Genomic DNA, 26,667 nt, shown 5'->3' on the forward strand with positions numbered 1-26,667 from the left:
ATGGTCAACTTTGTTCAAGTGTGTAACTGGTTAGAGAAATTTTAGAAGCAATAAGAACAATGTAAAAGAAAAGTATGTTGCGAAAAGAGATTGTTGTGATATTCTTACACAGACAGACATGTTCGGCTTCATTGCTCAGCCAGACTTGATGCTATCTAAGCCATGTAGTTTTGTATTTACAATCAATAAAGAATACAAAGTGTATAGCACACAGTGGATAATATATGACATACACAAATTACCTCCGAAAAATGAACAAGAACACATTTCATTCCGTGTATTTAAGTATGTGAAACAAAGTGTAATGTTATGTTGTAATACATTTCATTAAATCAAATCACATCTATTCATAATGCCTATAAAACAGAAGCTCATAAAAATTATAATGGATTTTTAACTAGGTAAAATTTAATTTCTGATATCAACAAGTGGCATTTTGACTAGTTAAAACTGACGTCCTGATGTCAAAAATTGGAATTTGAACTAGTCAGTCCTGCTATAATGTGGCTAACACTTTCCTGAACAACCTTACGTTCTCTAAAATTACATACAGACACTCGTCACGACATAGTTCCGTTACTACAGCTAATTCATTAAGTGACAATCTAGGAGCTGCCCCTTACCGATAATTCAAGCACACGGTACACGGTGAGTTTGTGTCAACCATATTTAGATATTGTTTTAATGTCACCTTTGCACCATTTATAACATTTTAAGTATGTATATACATGTTTTATGTATAAATGTATATGTACTTATAGTATATATACATTTATATAAAAATGTTTATACAGTAGTGTACAGTATAGGCGACTGCAATAAACAATAGAGGAAATCAGCTCTAATATACATTACTTAGGTTTGCATACTGTAAATACAGGTAATCAATTTTATTTATTCTGAATAAAGAAAAGGTGTAAAGGAAACTCCAACTTGATAACTTTGTTATAAACTCGTACATATCACAGAACATGAAAATACATACATAAAAATATGACATGTCATGACAGTCTTGGTGATTACAAACGCTAGTGTATTGAATACTGAGCAATTGGCAAAACGAGACAGACAGAGAAAGGGCGATGAGATGATTGACGCTGAGATGCCACACAGTCATTTCCATGACCCAAGTTTTGTATAGGTGGTCGTAAGTCTGCACGTCGTTAAACAGGCATGTCATTAAGTGAGGACTCTGTAATAAAATACATACATTCAATGGGGAAAATTGGGTTAGGGGAATGAAACTTCAAAACTTGGTAATCTATGCCAAACAAGATTAATTATAAACAATAAAAACAGTGATACCAGTGGCCAAAAATGTAACTATATGCATTTAAAATGAAATAATAATAATATATTAATAAATAATGTAATTGGGAGTAATGACGGTCAAAACTACACTTCATCAACCATTTGCTTTATTTTATACTCCCCACTAGATGGAGCTCTTGGTTTACTTTGAGGCATGCTTTAAGGCACAGGTGTCAGACTCCAGTCCTGGGGGGCCAAAGCCCTGCACATTTTTGGGTTTCCCCTCGTTTAACACACCTGATTCAACCCCTTGTGCTAATTACCACATAGCTGTTGATCTGAATCATTTGTGGTGGAACAGGGAAAGAACTAAGCTACACAGGGCTCCGGCCCCCCAGGACTGCAGTTTGGCACCCCTGCTTTAAGGCCTTTTTTGAACAGACAGTACCATTTAGTTGGGTGTAAGGAGCCACAGCCGCCGTGTAACCAGGCATGCACATACCACAAATATAACGGATTAGGTTTACGAAGAAACACTGAAGGCAACGTGTCTATAGACGGTTTATAAAAGGCAAAAGTAAGTGAATTTAAAAATGATGCTGTTTGTACATGATAATTTATCAAATATTTTTTGATTTTTAGAATCTAAAGCTTTGACTGCTGAAGCTGTGCAATGCGTGAATGTACAAAAAGTTTAATTCAATTAATTGGTTGATTTTAAAACCAGTATGACCATTTCGCTGAATAGAAACTGTTCAAAAGATGTAGTGCTTCTCATGTTGTAGTTTGCGTAGTGCTTTTTCTCTCTGACTAAAAATCGCGCAATTCCACATATATTAGACTTGAATTCTAATATAATGATATCATCAGTTGTGGTAGTTAAAATTCCAGCTCCCATTGAAACGAATGAGAAAGACCTTTTGAATTTTCTATAACAATAATGTGCATTTTCACTAGTAAAAATCAGATATCAGAAATACATATTATAACTAGCTTTAACTGAATCTCTGATATCAAGAAATTAAAAAAGAATTAAAGCTAAAATGGATTGCCATAAGTTATTGCCTTTTGCAGCTAAACCATAGTGTGGTGCTATATCCATAAACTGTTTTGAAAACTGCTCTTATAGTTGTGAGAATGTTAAGTATGTTTCAGGACGAATGCCAAAGCAATAATAATAATTAAAAAAAACAGCAAACAGCCATCTGCTCTATACTTGGAGCCTTTCCTTGTATTTATTACAATTGCATTTAGCATTAATAACAAACTTCTTTAGTAGCTAATTGCCATGATCATATCAGTTTGAATCCCCAGTTTGAATGTGGGACATGGCCGTGTAAAGTTCCCTGATGCTGCAGTGGGGACTATGTTTTAACAACATCATTAGATGGTGCCCAGTCTCAGGCATTGCGTTCAGTTCACAATCTCCCCTGGAGGCATGTGTCTGAATCCCACGCCTGACAGTATTCCCTTAGTCTCTCTTTGTGTGGCTTAACTGGGAGACTGTCTGACTGATAACCAGTGTTACAAGTTCAAACCCAGGCTCCCCCTGCCTGACAAAAGTATGTTTCTGTCAGGTTCAGTGCCTGCCTGACCCTGTCCTTGTGTCTCTTCCCTGTGCAGTCAGCAGCCATTGCTGGTCATCGCATTGTCTTTGGCCATAGTGTGTTATTGCTCTTCCCTGCACTGCTGTATGGCTCAATGGGTTGAGTGTACGGGTTTAAGAGGTTCCAGCTGAGTCCAGGCTTTCTTGAGCATCTGCGCGGCTCGCTCCCGTGCTCTGTTGGATGCAGGGTGATAAGGTGGTGACAGAACATGGCGGACTCCATTATTCTTGAGAAGCTGCTGAAACTCTGTTGGCGTAAATGGAGGGCCATTGTCTGATACTAGCACCTTGGGCAGGCCATGTGATGGAAAGAGGTTCCTGAGAAGGTGTGCCGTCTTCTTACAATCCCCTTGAACCATTCTTAGTATCAGGACTTCAAGCCACTTTGAATAAACATCTACTACCAGCACATTGGTGCTGCTTATGCAGTCCAGCGCTGCTGCAGGTCTGTTCAGTATAGTTTTGCATGCTGTGCACTGACCTACAAAGTTGTGTATCTCCTGATCTAGCCCAGGCCACCACAGGAAACTTCAGGCTAATGCCTTCATCCAGGTTATTCCAGGATGTCCCTCATGTAAATCCGATAACAGCCTCAGTTTGAACTTCCACACCATACCTTAATCTTCGGTTCAACTTCAAAAATGATGTTAACAATTTGCATGTATTTTTTTTTTTTATGTTTTTGGTATCAATTATTGGGTAATACTAAAACAATTCTTACGTAGCTAGTCAGTTAGATTAAGATCAGACGTTTTCTTTAAACTCTGTATGGAAATTATAAATCAGTGGAAACGTATCAAAAGTGCGGTACTTGGTGTGGTAGAAAAGCACCCAAAGCTTCTGCGCAGATCAGACTCACTTCCAGAAGTTGCAGTAACTTAGCATTTTTCAGATGTTAAGGGAGTGCAAAAATATTTGTACAAAATACATGTGTATAACTAAGTTGACGGAGTATTCTTTATTTTTAATTTCGACCAACATAGAAAATTAATTTGTTAACTAACTAAGATGGGAATATGCAACAAACATAAAGTTTTATGTTGAGAAACATCTTTATTTTAAGTGTTACTTACAATCCCCTTGAAGTGCAGAGGGATTAGCCTTTTTGATGCCATCTGGCTTGGGCTACTGTTTGTTTTCCTCTAGATGTGACATGTGGCTGTCATTCATCCCATCATATCTTTCGCTAGATGTCATTCATGGCACGACAGCCTAATGATGATTTTGAACTGATTACCCCACAAACACAGCTTCTCTATCATTGCAGGTGAACTTGTAGCTTGGGCGCCCCCTAGTGGCTGCCAGGGCCCAATGCATCTGCATAGTCCGCAAAGCCTCTTGAGATCCAGAGGAGAAAAAAGTCATAATGATTTAAAAATTTTGATTTGACAGGAAGAGCAGGTTAGCAAGGTCATATCAGCAAACATGTAACATCATATTAAAGCTCTAACTATCCTCTTTAAGAAACAATAGGAATTTACAGAGTGGCATATGTACTATGAGAGATATGAGCAAAAACATAATGTCCTCTACGGGGGACAAAGATGAATTGCTGGACCTCAGGAGGATATACTGTAGCAAGAAGTGGCTCTGACCACAACACACGATTCCAGTTGTAACTCCATTGTTGCTTGGCAAAGATCAGACAATGGGATTTGTGTCGGTCTCAGGAAGGGCTTCTTTCATTGGACTTGTCATGGAGGTGGCATCTCACTGTTGATCTGTGAACTCCTTTTTGCCTCTCTCACCATCCTCCTCACTGTCCGTGGGGGCAGTATGCTGATGCGCCCTATTCCTGGCAAATTTTCAACAGTTCCATGCTTTTCAGATTTCATTACTATGGCCATGATTGTGCTTACTGGTAATTTCAACTGAATACCATTTTTTTGTAGCTGTTCCCTCAATAGCCTTTTTTCCCCATGCACCTCAATAGCCTTTTTTTCTCATTCGAGTTTACAGGTTTTTGATTTTACCATTGTTAATGGAAGACAAAAGGATTATACCTGTGTTACCTCATGTTTATACCCCAGTGAAACAGGAGACAGTCATAGACAACAATAAAGTTCATAGACACTAAAAACAGTATCAAGAAACACTTTTTTTTACCTAAAGTCCCAAATTCCTGTGGTTTTATTTATATTATTTTCATGGGTGCCAATAATTTTGCCAAGTATGTTTTTGACAAAATATTCTGAAATAAAAGAACATTTTTGCAGAATTTATTTTTATGAAATGAATACTTAGCGATTTCTCCAAACATATGAGTAAAATTAGAATCATTATATGTATATCTATATTATATTAATGTATTTACTCAATTTCTTGAGGGGTGCCAATATTTCTGTAGTTGATTGTAGATGGGGTACACAAAGAGAAGCATTCCAGTGTAACTGTACTTGTTCAAATAGTGAATAAAGGATAATATCTTTTCTAATCATGTATTTTAAAGTGAAGTGACAGTGATTAGTTGTTGTTGTTGATACACCGCAGCACACAATGCACAACAGAAGTGCAATTTACGGAATACATTTAAAAAAAAATTCACTTGCTTGATGATCATTTACATAGTTTTGGGTGTAAAATTATTACAGTGGGAAACTGCAGTACATTATCCATTTTGACCAACAAGACTAAAGTAACTGAACATTATGCCAAATGATGATAATTGTCTAAAGACTTTATGCATAATGTACTAAAACATTGACATGACGTTTTGCCCCACAATGTGGGGATTTTAGTAGCTGCTTTGCAAATGTAAGAATGACATGATTTCTGTGAGCAACTGCCAAACAGGTGATAGTATCATTGCCAGTGCCAGTGGAGGCACCTCTGCACTCACCAGTTGAGTAGTTATGATTGACCTCCACCGATCCGGGTGGAGTTCTCCTCGGTCTAAGGGCTCATTCCAGATCCTCTCAATGACAGCCCTGGCAGTCAAGATTACTGAAAGGCCCTCCTGGACCCACACCTCCTGGTCCAAGTACTGGATCAAGAAGATGACAACCTGGCCAACCAAAACAACCTCTCCAGGCTAAGAACGTTTTGCAGCCTATAGTCGTGTGGCCTCTAGTACTGACTAACTGTAAGGAAAAGTAGCAAAGACGCCCCAATATTCTTGGTTGTTCATTTGAATACAGACAGTTGTTAGCAATTTATGATCATGGGCAGGCTGCCCTTTCACACTAGGGCTAGTGCCCATGCCCAGCCTAAATTCCAGCCTGGTCATTGCATTCATACCACAGATCGGAGTGTGTGACAACAGCAGGAGAGGTCAGCGTCGTCAGAGCGGAAAGCAAAAGTTTACAAAGCAATGCAAAGCAATGTAGGAAAAAATTAACTCAAATAATTTGGGTCCATCAATGCGTTATTATTAGTTGGTTAATAATGGTCTAGGGCCAGTTCGGTAAGTACATGTAAACGGCCGGATTTTACACAACTTGGCACACATGGCGTTATAAGCACCCACAGTTAGAGTAAGGAACATACATAGGTCATAATGAATGACGTGTTTACACCTGGCATTGATTACTGACTGGATATTTAAACCAGACTCATCTCGTAAGTCAATCAAACAGTATCTGTTGTGATGCCAGCAATATGAACAATTTCAGGGGCACCCAACTCTCTCCAAACTGGAAATGGGTTGCGTTGGCCAATCATAACAAGAGGAAGTGATATCAGTAGTTCTTCCAGCCAAAGTAATGCATTGATACCACATATATTAGTGGAAACGTAGTATATCCGCAAGGGGAGAGGAAGTTCCCTGAGTGTCCCTCCTATATTTGTATCTTATCTCTGCAGAACTATCACGAGAATCAAACAGTGACTCACAGAAGATGGCCTGGCATGTTAGAACAATCATCACACTGGCCAGAAAAGTGAACAAGAGGCTTAGTCACAATGAACAACTGTAGATAACGGAGCTTAGGACCGAAAGCATCGTCCAGCCACCACTCTAATCAAGAACTGGTGACATTCAGCAAACAAATCCAAATAGTAAAACCAAAGGCAGAGAAACCAATCCATAGCTCAAATGCAGGAGGTAAACCAGACTCTTAGAACTGAAGTGAGGGAACAGGTAAGTATAATAAGGTGACTAATGGTCCACTGGTGCTAACACTGATTGCTTGAAATGAACTGCAGCTTTCAAATGGAAGCCTGTAGTCCACTAAGACAAAACCCTGCAACTAAGTGGAATGTGCAATAAATGAATATGTGTAGTGAGAGTCAGAGTCACATGTCATTACTAGGACTCAGAGCATTCAGGTAAAAACACATTTATTGGCTTTCCAGTTCATCCATCTAGTAATTCTAATAATTGTAATGGTGAGGGAGGAGTACGGATTATGTGGATTATGAATTTGACAGTGCACTCTGTAGTCCCTCACACAACCAGGACTGGAGAAGCTTGCATGTTCTCTCTGGGTCTCTTTCAAATAGGTGTCTAAATTGCTCATGTGTGATCATGTGTGTACTGTATGTGTACTGTATGTGTACTGCAATGTACTGACATACAATCCCATTGCCTTGTGCAACTCTAAACTGGATGTACAGTTAGATGATGAATGGATGGAAAGTAGTACATTTTATTTAAAAAAATTCATCATCCATAATTCTATTGGCTGCTTACTGAGACACTTGCTAACATGGGATGGCAGTGTGGCCCAAACATTTTGAGGTTTCTCCAAAAGCTGTTTCCCTGGGACCACAGCAGCACTGAAACGGCCTGAATTCCTTGTCATCTGAATCAAAGCCTCATAATCCTGCTAATTCATTCCGCTTTAACATATCACTGCAGCTCCATTTGTTACCATTGCCATAAAAAGATCAATGCTTTTACAGACAGAGCTTGGTAACTAATCCGGGGAATGAAGAACAGTTATGCATGCATTGATGGAGGATTAAGCATCACTGCATTATGCCCTCGTATCTCTTTTGCTAAGTGATTCTGTAGCTGTGACATGCGCCCAGGTCCCAATGGAAAATTACTAAATGCAAAATGGTGAGCTAGTGACAGAAGAGGAGGGTGACAAGAGGCATTGAAATCTGCAGCACACAGCGGGAGATCCTGGCAAGACTATCCTTTTCATTTCTCTTTTCCTTTGGAAACAGGAACAGCTCAGCTTTTTACTACACTCGCGTGGACGGTTTGCATGGCTTTCAGATTCAGTCTGAAATATTAGAAGAAGATCACTCTGGAGTAGAAGATCAATCTGCAGTCTCTCTGAGACACCCTGAGAATGTCAGCAGCTGAGTGTAATTCACTGGTGTGGACAGGGGGTGAATTAATATACAGGGTTAAAGAAGGAAATTAAACAGGAGTTTCTGAAGGAAACAAATCTAAAGAGACTTATATATACCTGGCATAAAAATGGAATTCTTGGCTATGCTGGTCCTAGCTCCTCTCCTTTCAGCACAGAACATACCAGTTTTCCAAGAAGACATTACTGCTGGTGCTGTGTCTTCCACAGGCCCTGCAAGTATGAAAAGGACAGACAGTCCCTCATCTGTCTTTCAGAATCCAAAGACTAGTGTAAGTTCTTCAGATGACGAGAACCGGCCACTGGTTGAAGCATATTTATACAATGGCAATGCCACCTTTCTCTCCCTGGCGAATTGTTCTAAAGCGTATCAGTTACCTGGACGACAAAGACCAGCAGGAGAACTCAGTCTCTTGCTGCGCCCAGCTGTGGATGCCATTACTAATGCTGCCAACTTCCTTAACATGATTTTTCAGGCGAATGACTTACGGGACAGCAGCATAAAGGATGATTTGGAGTGGTACCATGCTTTGGTGCGGGGTCTGCTGGAGAGCGACCCCCTCATCCGCCGGGCCCTCCTTGCTTTTGATACTCAACCTTCGGCACTGCAGCCGCAGCTTGTGCTCCAGGCAAAGCACCCTAGCTACAAGTCCCAGGACATTCTCCTGCAGGACCTTTCCTCAGCATGGCAAGACCTTCATGCATCTCCCCCAGCACTTGAGGCCAGCTGGTACACTGCCCTGAAGTCTTCTGCTCAAACACCTCCCACACTTTCCAAACGGATACTTTTTAATGACCTAAATACCTTGGAGACACCGAAATGGGGACGAGGTGACAGCTATGTGACTAATAGAGATGAAGTTCATTGGGCCAGTGCACCTTTTCTAGAGTGTGACAAGGGGCAGTTCCTTCCTGACTGGCTGCTCATGCTTTCTACTTCCTTCTATGGTCTCAAACCTGATCTCAGCCCGGAGTTCAGGTAAGTGACCGATCTGTGAAATTACCACATCTTTTCCTGGTGCACTCCTAATGTAAATATTTACTTTGACATTGTAATGAACTGTATACTCCATCCATATAGTTTTCCTCTGCGACCTGCAGTTTAGGTGAATTGGTAACTCTAAACTGGCCATTGCGTGGGTACACTGCCATGCACTATGTAAGCATATCCAGAAAAGATTTAGATGGCTCACAATTATTATGGTCTCAGTCATCCTTTTGAGGGGCTACTGAAAAAAATAAACATCATAAAAATAGATTGTTTTTATAATATAAGAGAATGCTGTATTGTTATATTGCTTGGATGATGTAAATGTATTACTTTATACCAGTCTTCATATTAAAGTTTATAAAAATGGATTTGATTGCCTGTGTACCTGCATAAAGTAACTCACTGTTGACTACCAACTTTTGTTTGGGATGGAATTCCATAAAAGAACAGGAAGAATACTGCCAAGAAGAATACTAGCCTGTAACTAAACATCCTTTATGAATACTTTTCAGCGATTCTGTGTGAATTTATACTATTAAAAATCTTTTAAATAAAACATATTTAATAGTTTTGTAATGCAGATGTTTAAATGACTAATTGTAGAGGTTTTTGACCTTTCTTAAACCTGGAATTCCCAAATGAAATGGAGCAAAATGTGTATCCCTTGAATAAATCTTCTCTCCTACTGGAGGATTCACCAAGTAGCTGAGGGGAGGGTGAAAATCCCTGTTCCCATGTAAGCTGTTACTGTAGATTGCGTCATACATTATTCATTCACTAGGGAAATTCACATACTACCCTTCTTTTCAAAAGTCAGGTTTTAATCCAAGATAAGCTCACAAACATCAGCCCAACTCCTTTCCACAGTACTCAGCCATCTTTGTACCATTGTTTAATCAACTATTATTGCGGTCAAGTATAAATTAAAGGGGTTTATTGCAATCTGAAAACATATACACTGCTAAACACTCTTAGTCTCATATGCCACTACAAGATGCCCTTTTCTAAGGGAGTATTCTACTAAATACTACTAAATAACTGCTGCAGCAGCCGCCAGCCATTGCTAGTTCAGTGGGGTGGCAGGATCAGGGATATTTTGTTCTTTCTGTAACCCGTCAATCTGCTGGAGGAGTGAAGAAAAGCAAAAGTAAAATGCCAGGTAACAGAACTGTCAGACCATTGATACTTATACCAATACCTCATATTATACTTATTGTTCTATGGCCTTGTGTCTTTGGATATCACTTATCAAACGGTCAGTTTTGCACCTTTCGGTATTTACTTGATTGGCTGCCTTCTGCATTTCTGGCACATTGTTCAAGACGTGGCGGGGGGGGGGGGGGGGGGGGGGATTCTTACACTACAGGAAGTAGAGATACTGTTGTCATGACTAGAGTGGTGGTGTACAGGTAAGGAGTTCTGCTAAGTGCACCCCAACATTTTTAGTGGCCAGTCTGTATACCGCCGGCATTCAGATTTGTTTGCTGTTTTTGTCGTTCTCCATAAGCAGCCCAATGGATTGTATTTGAATGTCCTAAGATGTCAAAGGGCATATACAGTAAATCAGGTGACATCCCATTATTGTTGTAAAGCAGCCTCCTCTTTTCACCCTTGGCCCCCACAGCTTGACCTTGTTATACTTCCACAAACTAAGTCCAGTCTCTTTCCCGGTGTTCTTCCCCACTGATAAAAGCCAAAATGGCTACTTTCTGTTCCGATTTCACTTCATCATAATTAAAGACCCCAAACTACAATAAACATAAACTCCCCATTCCTTTCCCCATTCTCAAGTCATCCGGATGTTGTAGAAGCAAGTTTTAAGGTCCTATTTTCCACTGGCACAAAGTTTTGCTAGTTTTGTACCAGTGTATTGCACATTTTCACACCATGTGCGCACATTATCAAAATAGCAAATGATTTTGCGCCTGCTTTGCGTCCGTAGGAGTGCTGTTTTTTAAATGGGGCGTTGCTATTGCTATTTTAAGGAAGCAAAATTACATCGTGCTTTGGACAACAAAAACCATGTCTAAAGTCAGCGGTGCATTGTTAAATGGTATTTAAGTGGCATGCTTTACAAACATTTGGGTGCACGATACTCCTTATTGACACACTAACTGTACATTATTTATATACGTTTTATTGTAGAGTACGCCTGGTCCTTTCACGTAATCACGGAAAGATACCACAGAACAGTTATTTGTTTCACTCTTTTCTCACTCTATGGTGAGTCTGTGAATCATATATTTTGTATTGCAAACTGCAGCCTGGTCCTTCCCTGCTTCTCATTAATGAAGGGCTTCTTCCTTGCTTCATGGGACTTCACTCCTGCTTCTAGGAGCCTGATATGAACTGTCCTAGCAAACTTAACGTTTCCCATTCCTTTAGAAGGTCACTTGATGTCCTTTTTCAATTCATGAGAACCTTTCGGATAAGTTAACGGCCATCTCTGGCATTAGAATGTTGCTTCCGCCCTCTGCCTGGCTGGTTTCTGGTTGTTTCCGGTGTGTCCTGCTTCATTTTGTTCTTCTGTACTGCTGTCTTAGAAATGTTGAACCTTGAAGCAACCTGCTGCTCAGCGCTGCCTTCTGCTCGCAGAACCAGGATTAATCCAGGATTTAAAAATTTAAACAAAGATCTAACATTTTGGTGCATATAAAAAACAGTAACAGTATGCTTTATAAATTTTATACTTCATTTACTTCACTTACACTCTATGTTCAAGGTTGTTTTTCTGTTCAGTCAAGCGATGCTTACCACTGTAAAAACTGAAATGAAAATGAAATGATCATCTATTTTCCATCTGCGTAAGTATGAGAACAGGCACACTGGACTGCAGCTTTTTCACTCACAGTACAGAGTGAAGCTTATGGTTTCATCACAGGGTCAGGCCATGTATCCAGTGCCCCTGGAGTATTTCAGGGGGTTTGGTGCCTTGCTCAAGGGCCAAAAAGTCCTGTGACTATTCTGCCAAGGCCAGAGCTCAGACCAGCAACCTTCCAGTCACAGACATTCTGATATATTGTACAACCTGAATTTCTGATGCAGTTTTTTAGTAGCAAATAGCATTACATTTTATTATATATGAATGAATGAATGATCCTCATATACACTCATTGGCCACACCTGCTCATTAATTCACACAGGCTGCTCATTTAAACAGCAAATCATGTGGTTGTAACTGAATATATAAGGACACAGACAGGTGAACATGGCTGGTCGAAGTCGAAGCCCATGCAGTGCAGTTTGCTCAGTCAGCACCTCCTCTAGACCTATAGGATTGACTGGATCTATTGGTCAACATGTTCAGGTACTGTGCATTAGAATAGCATTTCATTACTGGAGCTAGTAGATTGTATTGTATTATGTGTGTTGTATTATAGTGAAAATTACACCACACCAATTTACATTGGGGTTGTATTGAACACTTTCAGTTTAACTCATTATAAAAATTTTATTTGCTGCTTGTATTCCTACTCCAGGGGAGTGATCCGTATAGATGTCAGTCTACAAAGTTTTGATGTGGACCAGTGTGCGCAAAGAAAAGATTGGTTCTCCAACACACATCGATGCAATCGCACAACCATGCATGTAAGTCCAAGATGAAGTGATCATGCCAAATGAACAAATGTACTGGGTATATTCAAGCACATTGATCCATATGCACCAATAATGACTAACATCAAAAAAAAAAGCTTGTTTCAAAATACAGCATTTTGATATGATGTAATGTAATCAAAATGTAACACATATATAGGGAGACGATTGTGTGGAACCATTTAATAACTTTAAAAACAGCCTTTGATTCCAACACTGGCATGGAAAAGGGCAGTGATTGTTCTTTATTAAAAAGACTTCAAAAATATTTTAGTCTGTATTTTAGTTCTCTTTGTGCCATGTTGTTTTTTAATATTCAATAAAAAAAATAGCTGCAGAATTAAAGGCAAACAGTATTATTCTGAAAGCTGTAATGAATATTGTTTAATTTCTTAATCCTTCCATCCAATTGGATGGATGGATTAAACCTTCCCAGTTTAGGATAGGGGTAGCCTAGAGTCTGAATCAGATTCAGGGGTCAGGTGACCATCCAGTTGTAATGCCACATTGTGCTTTTTTACAGGACTACATAATAAATAACACTTTACTGTATTTGCAAAATATGAATTATTTAGAAAAGCAGTAGTGGTATGAAATATATTTCATATACTGCATGACGGTATTTACCTTGGTACAGTAAAATCTGTAGCTGTAGCTGTAGTATGATATGTGCTGTTTATTTTTTAGTTTGTTTTATATGCATCTATACATATTTGTGTAATATTTTTTATTTGATTTTGCTCTGAAAACAGTGTATTGATCTCTCACTTGAATTTAAAATAGAACACATTCTGGTCTGGAGTTGGGCACTGGCCTGGGTACCATCCTGGACATGAGTGTCAGCCTATATCACAGAGAACACATGGGCACACATTCATAAAAATTCAAATTAAGCAAATGGAATCCTTTTAAGTTGCTTGACAATCCATCCATCTTCCAGTGATTTATCCAGTACAGCAGTGGCCGATCTTATCCAGAAAGAGCCACTGCATATGCAGATTTTCACTGTAACTCCTTAATTAGATTACTAATTAGAGAATTGATTGGCTGAAAAGTTCTCACACCTGGGTTTGAACAGCTGACCTACAGGTTATCCCAAAATCCTGCATACACACCGGCCACCCCTGTAGTACAGGGTCAGGATGTTGACCTGGAGTCTCTTCCACAGGGGGATCTCTCAGGACAGAATGCCCGTCCAATGGGAAGCACCGAATCACAATGTACAGTACAGATGTGCCAAATCACATGTGTCTGAGTGGCAGACAAAGAGCACCCCCACATAACACAGGAAGAGCATATAAACTGCACACATACCAAATTCATCTCATATATAGTGGTTCATAATGGCACGTAATACATGTAATGGCTATTTTTTTCTTACAATTACATTTAAAATGGCATAAAATAAGGGATAAAAAAAATGAAAAACCTAATCCACTCCCTTTCATTTTTGTTTTTTTTTTAATTAAAAATGTGTTTTGGGTAATGAGGGCATGATCTACAGGATTAACAAGAATAATCTGGAAACTGCGACCCCTCCCTGTTAAGCAGACTGATCTCCTCTGTGAGGAGAATGTTGTTTTCAGTCATTACTACTTGTGCTGAGCTTTTCAGTGAGATACTACTTCAGTCTCAAAACTGAATCAACATGTTGCCACTTCATACATGGACTGTAACTAGTTTAATGGAGGTTATTTTCTTCCAGTTCTATTTTGATGAGTTCTCATCGCAACTGGAAAATGTGGAAGTAAATCTTTCCATCCTCTGAACACATTCTGGTCTAGAGTTGGGCACTAGCCTGGTTACCATCCTGGACAAGATGCCAGCCTATATCACAGAGAACACATAGGCACACATACTGTCAAACACTGTGGGCACTTTAGAGACACTGGGCCACGGGAGGAGACTGGAGTACCCACAGAAAAAGGGGAGAACATGCAAACTTCATTCATGCAGAGGTGGGACTTAAACTCCCAACTGCTGAACCACTATGTCACCCCATGAATATAAATGGCAGTTAATATTGAACCATAATTTAGGGACAACATTTGCTGAATGTTTCAAGGGTAAATGCAATTTAAAGAAACTTGCCATCACAATAAGTGTTTAATTTGGTGTCACTATTTGTATGCAAAGAACATCCACTTTGGAAAACAAGTACAAGACTGTGAGTCTGTTTCAATGTTCTACCCCATTCATACAACCGGTGTGTTTAAAAAATGTTAATAGTAGACATGTCACAACTATCAGGTTTGGAAAAAATAGCTGCATTGAAAAGTGTCCATCCACAGAGCCTGTCTCTTATTGTTCACTCGTCTGGGTTTCTTTTACCAAGGTGTGGAACTTCAGAACAGCTAAAGCATGGATTGGTTTTAAAACTAACAGTTGTAAGCCAATCAGAATTATGCTGCCTAACTACACAACCTCGTGCGTACACAAGAAGGTTGTAGGAGGACAGCCCAAACAATGCAGAACAGAGAGTATAGCATCCCCCAGTGGTGGGATCAGTTGCCAGCCATCTTCATCAATTAGGGCATCTGCCACACTTGGAAAGAAAGAGGTTTTCAAGACTGAGATCCCAGCATTTTAGAGTTAGCCTGACGAAGGTTTTGTATCAGGCTGGGGTCATGGATCTCCCTGTCCATGACCCTCACAGTCAACTTTATACTGAAGACCAAATGCAGAAATAGTCTGAAAGGCAGCAAACCACACACCCTGAGGCCCTGTTAACCAGTCAAAGCTACCGTAAGCCTGACCAAGGATGTCAAAGGTAGGGAACATACTGTATATTGCTAAGGGACTCCTGCAGAAGGTTCCTCCTTCACCATAAATGCCTCAGTAAGATCAATACACAGGTGCATCTTGACTTTGTGAGATCAACTTCAGTAAATTCGGATTTATGCAAAGAACATCCAGGATACATAAAGTTTAAATAAATATATAAAGTGTTAACGCAAAAAGGCAACATACATCCATAAGTAATTGTATACTTTTCAGTTATTTAATAGGTGTTCTTTAGTGTGTATTGCTAGTATATTTTGGCTTATGTGTTTTTTGCCATAAGGGGTCTTAAATGGTATGGGAAGGTGAATCCTACTTACATAAACTTGGATTTATGTAAGCTTTTGTGGAATGGATTGCCTGTCAGTTGAGATCTCCCAGTATTTGAGGATTTTAGCTATAAAATTCTCCAAAAATTGATGAACGTTTAGATTCCAGTTTATAATACCCTTTATCAGCTGTGGTGATAATAGTTGCTACAGATCTGACGTTATGAATGAAATGTGTGTAAAGCCCATATGATCCATAGGGCTTTTTGGGTCATTTTACCTACTGAAGGAAATAATACTTTGAATATACAGAAATCGCTTCTCCAGGAGAAGGTATATGAATGGTCAGATGTGGTTGGCGTGCTGAAGAACCACTTGGGAAGCCAATGATGGCTAAACTATAAATTTAAAAAGAATAGCTCACCAAAATACATCATGAGTGCTATTCATAGTTAGTAGTTACATGCACATTTTCCATTACTTTTTGTGGTGTAGATTTATTCCCACTGTCCAAGCAGAGTATGAGTGTGTGGGCCCTAAAAAGGGCATCCCGTCCAGGGTGTACCCTGCCTTCTGCCCCGTGGCGGGCTGGCATCCCGTCCAGGGTGTACCCTGCCTTCTGCCCCGTGGCGGGCTGGCATCCCGTCCAGGGTGTACCCTGCCTTCTGCCCCGTGGCGGGCTGGCATCCCGTCCAGGGTGTACCCTGCCTTCTGCCCCGTGGCGGGCTGGCATCCCGTCCAGGGTGTACCCTGCCTTCTGCCCCGTGGCGGGCTGGCATCCCGTCCAGGGTGTACCCTGCCTTCTGCCCTGTGGCGGGCTGGCATCCCGTCCAGGGTGTACCCTGCCTTCTGCCCTGTGGCGGGCTGGCATCCCGTCCAGGGTGTACCCTGCCTTCTGCCCTGTGGCGGGCTGGCATCCCGTCCAGGGTGTACCCTGCCTTCTGCCCTGTGGCGGGCTGGCATCCCGTCCAGGGTGTACCCTGCCTTCTGCCCTGTGGCGGGCTGGCATCCCGTCCAGGGTGTACCCTGCCTTCTGCCCTGTGGCGGGCTGGCATCCCGTCCAGGGTGTACCCTGCCTTCTGCCCTGTGGCGGGCTGGCATCCCGTCCAGGGTGTACCCTGCCTTCTGCCCTGTGGCGGGCTGGCATCCCGTCCAGGGTGTACCCTGCCTTCTGCCCTGTGGCGGGCTGGCATCCCGTCCAGGGTGTACCCTGCCTTCTGCCCTGTGGCGGGCTGGCATCCCGTCCAGGGTGTACCCTGCCATCTGCCCTGTGGCGGGCTGGCATCCCGTCCAGGGTGTACCCTGCCTTCTGCCCTGTGGCGGGCTGGCATCCCGTCCAGGGTGTACCCTGCCATCTGCCCTGTGGCGGGCTGGCATCCCGTCCAGGGTGTACCCTGCCTTCTGCCCTGTGGCGGGCTGGCATCCCGTCCAGGGTGTACCCTGCCTTCTGCCCTGTGGCGGGCTGGCATCCCCTCCAGGGTGTACCCTGCCATCTGCCCTGTGGCGGGCTGGCATCCCGTCCAGGGTGTACCCTGCCTTCTGCCCTGTGGCGGGCTGGCATCCCGTCCAGGGTGTACCCTGCCTACTGCCCTGTGGCGGGCTGGCATCCCGTCCAGGGTGTACCCTGCCTTCTGCCCTGTGGCGGGCTGGCATCCCGTCCAGGGTGTACCCTGCCTTCTGCCCTGTGGCGGGCTGGCATCCCGTCCAGGGTGTACCCTGCCTTCTGCCCTGTGGCGGGCTGGCATCCCGTCCAGGGTGTACCCTGCCTTCTGCCCTGTGGCGGGCTGGCATCCCGTCCAGGGTGTACCCTGCCATCTGCCCTGTGGCGGGCTGGCATCCCGTCCAGGGTGTACCCTGCCTTCTGCCCTGTGGCGGGCTGGCATCCCGTCCAGGGTGTACCCTGCCTTCTGCCCTGTGGCGGGCTGGCATCCCGTCCAGGGTGTACCCTGCCATCTGCCCTGTGGCGGGCTGGCATCCCATCCAGGGTGTACCCTGCCTTCTGCCCTGTGGCGGGCTGGCATCCCGTCCAGGGTGTACCCTGCCTACTGCCCTGTGGCGGGCTGGCATCCCATCCAGGGTGTACCCTGCCTTCTGCCCTGTGGCGGGCTGGCATCCCATCCAGGGTGTACCCTGCCTTCTGCCCTGTGGCGGGCTGGCACCCGGTACCCTGCCTTCTGTGCTATGCTGCTTGGGAGAGTCTCCAGGTCCCCCAGAGACTCTGACCATGATTACGGCTTTGAAGATGGATGGGTGTATGGAGGTTAAGGCTATATGTAAGTTGCACCCATGTTCCTCCTTTTCTTTACACCCAGTGTGAACCTGTCCATGGGCGGGGCTTTCGGCTCGGACAGTACGCCTGCCTGTGCAAAGAGGGATACTACAGCCTCCCACTAGGCACTCAAAATGCACGTAAGCAGATCACCTTGCTGCATACCCTATCAAGTTTTTCATTTTAGGACTATTGTTCCACAATATCAAAATATGTCAGTGCATGGAGATGGCTTGATTCCAAATGATTTTATAGTGCTGGAGATTCCAAGATTTTGGAGATTTTGTTTATTAGTGTTTCTTTACCTGATTTTATACCTAGGAGTTGGGGAGGATGGCACAGCCAATACAGGGGAAGCATTATCGCCCCCTGTTCCCGCGTGTCTGCCCTGCTGGCCAGGCTGTAAGCAATGTAAGGATGGAGCCCCTTGCAAGGTGCAAGGGACCCGGTACCTACGGTTGGGAGTTCTGGCAGTGCAGAGCCTCTTTATGCTGCTCGTACTCATCAATATGTTTGTGGCCTACCAGTTTCGTCAGAACAAGGTAAGGACAGCATTCCTCTGAAATAAAGAGTGATTTAAAAATTTTGAATATTGATAACTTTCGAATCAAAATTGTTACTTTTGATCTGGTGCAAAGTTGGTTCAAAGTGATTTTGTATTTATTTTAAATTGAAGTTCAGGCCAAGAGTAAAATATGGTGTTCTTCGTTTGTAACTTATACATCAATAGTGCATATACTCTAAATTAATGACATTTTATGATTAAGGGTCACATGGTGGTTCACTGAGTTGTAGGCACTGGTCCACAGTTCTCCTGGGATAGACTCTCCATGACCATGTGCTCCATAAAGGTTTTGGAAGATGGAGGACGGCAGGTTATTATAATGGTGCAATTTTCAGTATTATAAAGTATATACTAGTACTGATACAGTATCTGGTAAATATTGTTATGAAATATTCATAAAATATATTTCAAACTTCCTAAGTATTGTTGAATTAGTTTATTTCATATTTCACATATATTTTATAGTCTGACATGTCTATAAAAATGCTGGGGGCTGAGGGTGTTTGATACATATCAAACATGTGTATCTGGAAGCAGTGTAAAAAAAGTATGAAATCATCCTCCCCTTGAAAAAAATGCATAATTAAGGAAGGAAAGTACAATTTAGAAAGTGTCCACAAAATCAATAAATGTGAACATGAGCACAATAAACGATATCATGTGAGAGATGTTGTTGGTTTTGTTTCAGTGGGAAGCGTAAGGACTGGGGAAGTATCACCGTGTGACACTGTGATTAGAGGGACTGAGTGTCTCTCACTGTCACGGGCTGGCTGGATGGGATGGCATTAATAAGACAGAAGGGAAATAAACTGCTGTTTTGGCTGTGCAAGTTGTAGCTCTGCCAAAGTAGTTTCCTTGCTGTCTTAATCTGTGGTTTTCATTTGCACTTGCACAACACATTCATGCACATAACTTCTAAAACAAGAAAACAGGGCTGTCATCAGACTCAGCTCCACGATGGACAGCAGCCGTGCCACTCACTTTTATTTTATACAGTGTGTGTGTGTGTGTGTGTGTCTTTCTCAGAGCATCAGGGCATCTGGTCTGTTGCTGCTGGAAACAATCCTCTTTGGCTCACTGCTGCTGTATTTTCCTGTAAGTCTGAGGTTTTCATTTATCGTTATTCATTGCTTGGGTTTAAAATAAAATCATTCATACATTTTACTTACGTTTTCTGTGTAGTTTGACAGTTGATTTAGATAACAGAGCCTGTTTGCAATGAAAAGTAGCAAAATCCTCCTGGCTTGAGAGCCCTGGAATTGCAGAGCCACAACTTTATTTAAAAAATGATAATAATAACAACGCAGACTATCCTACAGGGTAAGACTCACGCTAGTCTGCGTGGCATCTCTTGCAGGTCTTCATCTTGTACTTCAAGCCCAGCACTTTCCGCTGTATCTTACTTCGCTGGGTGCGCCTTATGGGGTTCGCTATGGTTTATGGCACTATAACACTGAAGATGTACCGGTTTGTGACACATCATCTTCATCACCCAGCTTCACTCATTTTGCCTTATATTGCCTGAGGCTTTCTGACACCATGGTGGAGATTGTAATGATATAGTGTATCAACTTAAGCATGTGTCATAACTGAAGCTGCGTATTTGACTGTTCCCAAAGGGTGTTAAGGGTGTTCCTGTCCCGTACTGCCCAGCGGGTCCCCTACATGTCCAGCACACACATGTTGAGGCTGCTGGGAGTTATCGTGCTGACGGTGGGCTGGTTTTTGTCTGCCTGGACGGCGAGCGTGCTGCAAAACCGTGAGCGTAACATTCCCTTGCTAATCACCTCCAGCACTCCAGAGGGGAAGAGCTTCAGTCTGTGTGATTTAGATCGCTGGGACTATATGATGGCCGTAGGTGAGCTCAGAGTAAGACGGCTTTCACACCCCTCACAGCCGGCTTTCACACCCCTCACATTCGGCTTTCACTCTATGCCAGGCTGTTGTATGTGGAATATGCTCAGTTTGCCAAAAACATTTCAGCAGATTAATTATGTACATGGATAAAGAAATGTGTAATTTCATTAAATCTGTTTAGTTTTTTCTGTATAATCTAATTCTTCATTCTCTGCTTACTTTCTTTCAGTGGCATTTTTGGAGAGGAATTTAAACTTCACTGTTTCTCCTTTGCAGCCGAGCTGCTGTTCCTGTGCTGGGGGGGCTCTCTGCATAATTCTGTCAGGATGATCCCCTCTGCCTTTCATGAGTCACACTACATGGGCATTTCAATCCATAATGAGCTGCTCCTCTCATCCGCCTTCCATGTCACCAGGTAAATTTCAAAATTCCATATTCTACTCAACCTATAAATTATGTGTTTTGTCTAACCATCCTCCTCATGCAAGATTTTCATATTTGCGAAACAAAAATGTGAAACAAAAGCTAAACCTGAAAAGTCATGGATATAAATGTAGTAAAACATTGTCAGCTACAATCTCAATCTTTCCGTAACAGGTTTGCTCTGCCCTTGTTGCACCCAGATTGGATGTTACTGCTGTTTTTCACCCACACTCATGTCACCGTCTCTGTGACTCTAGGACTTCTGCTGATTCCCAAGGTAATATTCAGTTTCAGCACTTCTCTGGATAAGCTTTCGCCGAACACTTTCTAAACCATACACAGCAGACAGAGTGGTGGCTCTGAGGCTAGGACTCTGTGCCAGCAATCGGTATGATGTTAATCTACGTTCAGCCCTGCAAGGTCCTCCAATTTACAGGGAAATTTGGGGATTAGTGGCAGGATTGGCCCTCTAGCTACTAGAAGGAAAAACAAAGCACTGATCCATTTGGCACTTGGGTTCTCATCTTATGTGGCGCGTGCAGCAGCATGCTGTCAGTGAATGCTATTACAGATTTACTACTCTTGGCTTCATAAAAACATTTGTGAAATACTTGCTTTACATTCTTTGGAAAAAAATACTATGATATTATGTCTGTCAAAGTGTGTTAACCAAGCCATTCAAAACCGCTCCTAAAATCACCCCAGTATTTGCAATAACCATCCAACATATCCATGTATTTCTTGGCTTGGCTGCTTAGATGATTGCTACTGCAATGCCTCATAATTTTTTTCTAAAGTAACTATGTTAATTAATGACTATAAATACATAGAAAGGCTATGATACCCCTAAAGAGGGCTTTTGGAACTGAAGCATTAGAGTCATCCAAGAGATCAATAACTTTTTGGAGAAAAGAAATCTTATTCTGTTACTGGTGATTTACATATACTCTAATGTTAATTTAATGTTAATTGTGTTTTTTTCTGAGCAAATGTACACTTACCACCCAGATAAATAGCTTAAAACATTTTTTTTGACTGCCTAAAACTTGTGCACTGTACTGTTTATACTTGGTGTTTCCAGCTTGATTAAATGTTTATTTGCCTATACTTGCCTTTTCAGTTCTTGTACATGTCGCAACCAATACGCAAGGAGATGGCAGCAGAAGTATATGAGGAGGAGGTGGACCTCCAGCGCTCATGCTCGCACTTCAATAGCAGCTTTGCCTCTGCCTGGAACGAGCACAACATGGACTCCGATGATATACGGGTAAAAGGTTTTTAAAAACTATTTAAACTTTATGAAATTTTATGGTATTTATACATTTTAATATATATCTGAAACATTTTAAACCACTTTGGATATCATGCCCATACAAACATTATACACCTCATTTGCAATTTAGCAACAGATATGACCGATACCGAAATGACCAATACCGAAATGACCGATACTGAAATGACCGACACTGAAATGACCGACACCGAAATGACTGATACTGATACACCTGAAAGTATTGTGATAAGTTTGATCATCATGCTTACGTGATTTTTTTGTTCTTTGCATTTGAGAATTTGCATTTCCTTTTTCTTTCTTCCCTAGGACGAGTTAAAGAAGTTGTATGCGCAGTTGGAGATACACAAGACCAAAAAGATGAGTGCAAACAACCCCCACTTGCCAAAAAAGCGCAGCTCTCATTTGGGATTGGGCCAGTCTATAATGAAGCACATCACAAGGTTTCCAGGGTCTATTAGTCGCCGATGTAGTCGTGAGGAAGTCTCACAATATAGTGGAGGAGGAAGCAAACCAGCATCATGCAAAAAGAAGATCTTGGAGTCAGGTAGCATCAGGTCTTCAGAAGAATCATTTAACAAAGGTGTTCTTCTGCGCTGTAAATCCCACAGTACCTATGACCGTGGCCAAGAGCACCAGTTATGCACTGGTGATGTTAAAGATTCCTCACTGCTAAACTCTTCCATGAGAAGGAAGCTGACCAAAAAAGCTTCAGAGAGCTCCGAAATAAAGTCTGAAGAAGCTGTACCATTTGTATACAAATCTGCCAGTGCACACAACCTCTCTGCTGATAATCAATTACTGCAGCCTATGCCAAAAAAGCTGCAGAAGTCATTGAGTGTAATGACGAGCAACATGGATGGTTCAGCTCTACATCCAAGCATGATCTACACTGCAGATGAAGGTCAGCATTCCAGTAGGCCAAGCCAGAAAGAGAGTCATCCTAAACACCAGCTAACAATCAGTTCTCAGACATTAAATGCACATCTGTCTGAATTATCTAACAAGGCAGAAGTATGTTTTGCTGAAAATAGAAGTCACAAACATGTCACTTATTCTATTCACCCCCAAAATGGCCAAAAATCTACAGAAAGGACAGAATCCCCTTTAATGCAACACAACAGTCCAGTGGAAAAGTTGCCATGTGACTTTCCACTGGAGAGCATCATTTGGGTGCAAGAAGACATAATGAGCAAAGACCAGAAGAAAAGTGAGGATCGCACTGGAAATACTGAGGGGTCAGACTCAGGCTCAGAAGTAGCCAAAGCTCAGCTTTCTGCCTCAGGCAGTGCCCCTCACTCCCCCATCACAATCTTAGCACAGCCCGAGGAGCTTCGTGTTCTGTCATTATGTGGTACCTCCTGTAACTCAACAAAAGGTCTGAAGCGAACTAGTAAGTGCAGTGGTAAGGACAAAGGTATTTTTTCAGAAGAAGAGCAGGAAGCAAATGTGGAAATGTTGATATCTAAGTCTGAAGACAGTGTGGGTTATTCTTCTTCAAGTCTCTTAAATTCAATGATGGACAATGTTGTAATTCTAAGGAAAGACAACAATGGGATGTATATTCCTGTATCACATAATTTAGCACTACATACACAACAAAGAAACACAGCCAATATTCCCCCCAGAAAACTTCAGGAAGAGACAGCGACTCAGACGACAGATACTAAAGAACGCATGCAGGCTGAATTACAAAACAAGGCTAGGAAACAACAGAGTACCTATGAAAGCGTATGCCCATGGGAGACTGTAAACTTACAGATGATTAAAAGGCAGACCAGCATACGTACTAATATCTGCCCTTGGGAAGTGGAGGAAGAGCCTCTTTTCAAAGACAGTAAGCACATTAGTGAAGGTCAGGGGTGCACTGTACAAGCAACCATGACTAATTTTAAACATGAAAATATGGTTTCAAAGACAGATATTTGTCCCTGGGAAGTTTCAGAGGCACCACAGCACTCTCCAAAAAGACAAGAAAGCATTATGGCAGACATCTGCCCTTGGGAAACAAAAGAAATCAACCCTAATTCTATCAGCATTAGTTCTGATAAACAATTTAATGAAAGACTGCAAGAGGTAAAAAGCACACAAAAAAAGGAAAAAATGCTTACTGATATATGTCCCTGGGAGGAAGAGGATTTGGAAAACCCAGGAGCAAGCCAGATAAATGATCAGAGAAACAATGAAGTACAAGAAATTCTGCAGAATCGAGACAGAGGAAAGAAAGAAACTATCAATGTATCAGTCACTTGTACATCTGAGACAACTGTTAAAGCAGAAGTATGTCCCTGGGATATAACATCCCAGCAGACACTGCAAAGGCCAACAGAGGATATAGCAGATATTTGTCCCTGGGATATAACATCCCAGCAGACACTGCAAAGGCCAACAGAGGATATAGCAGATATTTGTCCCTGGGATATAACATCCCAGCAGACACTGCAAAGGCCAACAGAGGATATAGCAGATATTTGTCCCTGGGATATAACATCCCAGCAGACACTGCAAAGGCCAACAGAGGATATAGCAGATATTTGTCCCTGGGATATAACATCCCAGCAGACACTGCAAAGGCCAACAGAGGATATAGCAGATATTTGTCCCTGGGATATAACATCCCAGCAGACACTGCAAAGACCAACAGAGGATATAGCAGATATTTGTCCCTGGGATATAACATCCCAGCAGACACTGCAAAGGCCAACAGAGGATATAGCAGATATTTGTCCCTGGGATATAACATCCCAGCAGACACTGCAAAGACCAACAGAGGATATAGCAGATATTTGTCCCTGGGATATAACATCCCAGCAGACACTGCAAAGACCAACAGAGGATATAGCAGATATTTGTCCCTGGGATATAACATCCCAGCAGACACTGCAAAGACCAACAGAGGATATAGCAGATATTTGTCCCTGGGATATAACATCCCAGCAGACACTGCAAAGACCAACAGAGGATATAGCAGATATTTGTCCCTGGGATATAATATCCCAGCAGACACTGCAAAGACCAACAGAGGATATAGCAGATATTTGTCCATGGGATATAACATCCCAGCAGGCACTGCAAAGACCGTCAGGGGATACGGCAGATATTTGTCCCTGGGATATAATGTCACAGCAGACACTGCAAAGACCAATAGGGGATATAGCAGATATTTGTCCCTGGGATATAACATCCCAGCAGACACTGCAAAGACCAACAGAGGATATAGCAGATATTTGTCCCTGGGATATAACATCCCAGCAGGCACTGCAAAGACCATCAGGGGATACGGCAGATATTTGTCCCTGGGACGTGTCAGATCCGGACACAAAAATCCAAAAATCTCTACAGGCTGATATCTGTCCGTTGAAAAATAGCGAAAATGAAAATGCATCAGTCACTGAAAAGTCAATACAGAAGAATGGTTATTCAGAAATCTGTCCATGGGAAAACCACCATGAAGAATCTCAATCAAATCTGAAAACTGTCAATGCAGAAGTATGTCCCTGGGATGTTTCTGAATTACAGACAACACAAAGAAATCCAAGCAACATTGCAGAAATTTGTCCATGGAATTTGAAAGACAATGACTACACTCTCAAAAACACCTCGGAGTCCTTTACAGATGGTGTAAAACTGACAGAAAATAAAACACAACAAGAAAATTATGAAAATGTTTGCAACAGAGAGAACAAACAATTAGACAAGACAATAATGCAACATAGTGAAAATGAAGGAACAGATCATTTGGAAGAAGTATATTCAGAAAAAAATCCTGCACTGAAGGGAAATACTGTAGATATAAATTCTTGGGAATCCATTAGCACTAAACCTTGCCTTCTGAAACAAACAGCTATTCAGACATCTTCAGAAGAGGCAGAACCAGTACAGACAAGAACAGAAAGAGACAATTATTCTACCATCATTCAACCCTTTAAGAAAAATATTGAAAGCACATCAAAGACACAGGATGGCAATTGTGCTGACATTTGTCCTTGGGAAGTTATGGGAACGACACCCACTGTAGGGAAGCCAAACTCTTCTGCGTGTATTATTGCTACAGTTGAAGTTATAGTAACAGAACCCCTTGGTGAAAATGAGGAGTCCCAGAAACCTATAATCTGTAATAAACAGGTAGAAGGAGGTCAGGAGCTTATCCCCCCGGCTCCCCATGATGCAATATGCCCCTGGGGGGTCCAGGAGGAAAAATCTCTCCTTGAAAATATAATTTCCCCAGATATTCCTTCTGGCCAAGGAGAAGAGATGGAAATAGATGCAGAGAGTGAGGCAGAGGTCTTCTATTTCCCAGAAGACTTATAAACTGCAAATCACCTTCTACAAGTGTCTGTATTCTTCAGAACAAGACTGCCAATCACAAAAGAGCATTAATGCTAATAACCACAATAAGAAGCTTTCCACAAAGATGCATGATTTTGATCACCTATTTGAGATCGGAAGACTAACACGGATGCTGTCCTCTTTATTATCTCACTTAAATTCATGCAAAATCGTAAGTAG

General features: G+C 41.9%; 1 protein-coding gene across 1 annotated transcript; it reads left to right on the forward strand.

Moving 5' to 3' along the window:
- On the forward strand, positions 1 to 26,469 carry gpr179 (G protein-coupled receptor 179). Its single transcript, XM_023824993.2, has 14 exons — positions 1 to 29; positions 2,610 to 2,662; positions 8,431 to 9,097; positions 12,589 to 12,697; positions 18,066 to 18,162; positions 18,344 to 18,564; positions 19,614 to 19,682; positions 19,945 to 20,054; positions 20,207 to 20,445; positions 20,721 to 20,859; positions 21,042 to 21,144; positions 21,988 to 22,134; positions 22,468 to 24,234; positions 26,284 to 26,469. Exons 1-14 carry the CDS (start codon positions 1 to 3, stop codon positions 26,467 to 26,469), a joined length of 3,936 nt encoding a protein of 1,311 aa, XP_023680761.2.
- Positions 26,470 to 26,667: the final 198 nt, after the last annotated feature.

Source organism: Paramormyrops kingsleyae, chromosome 20, assembly GCF_048594095.1.
Source record: "Paramormyrops kingsleyae isolate MSU_618 chromosome 20, PKINGS_0.4, whole genome shotgun sequence".
Lineage (NCBI taxonomy): Eukaryota > Metazoa > Chordata > Actinopteri > Osteoglossiformes > Mormyridae > Paramormyrops > Paramormyrops kingsleyae.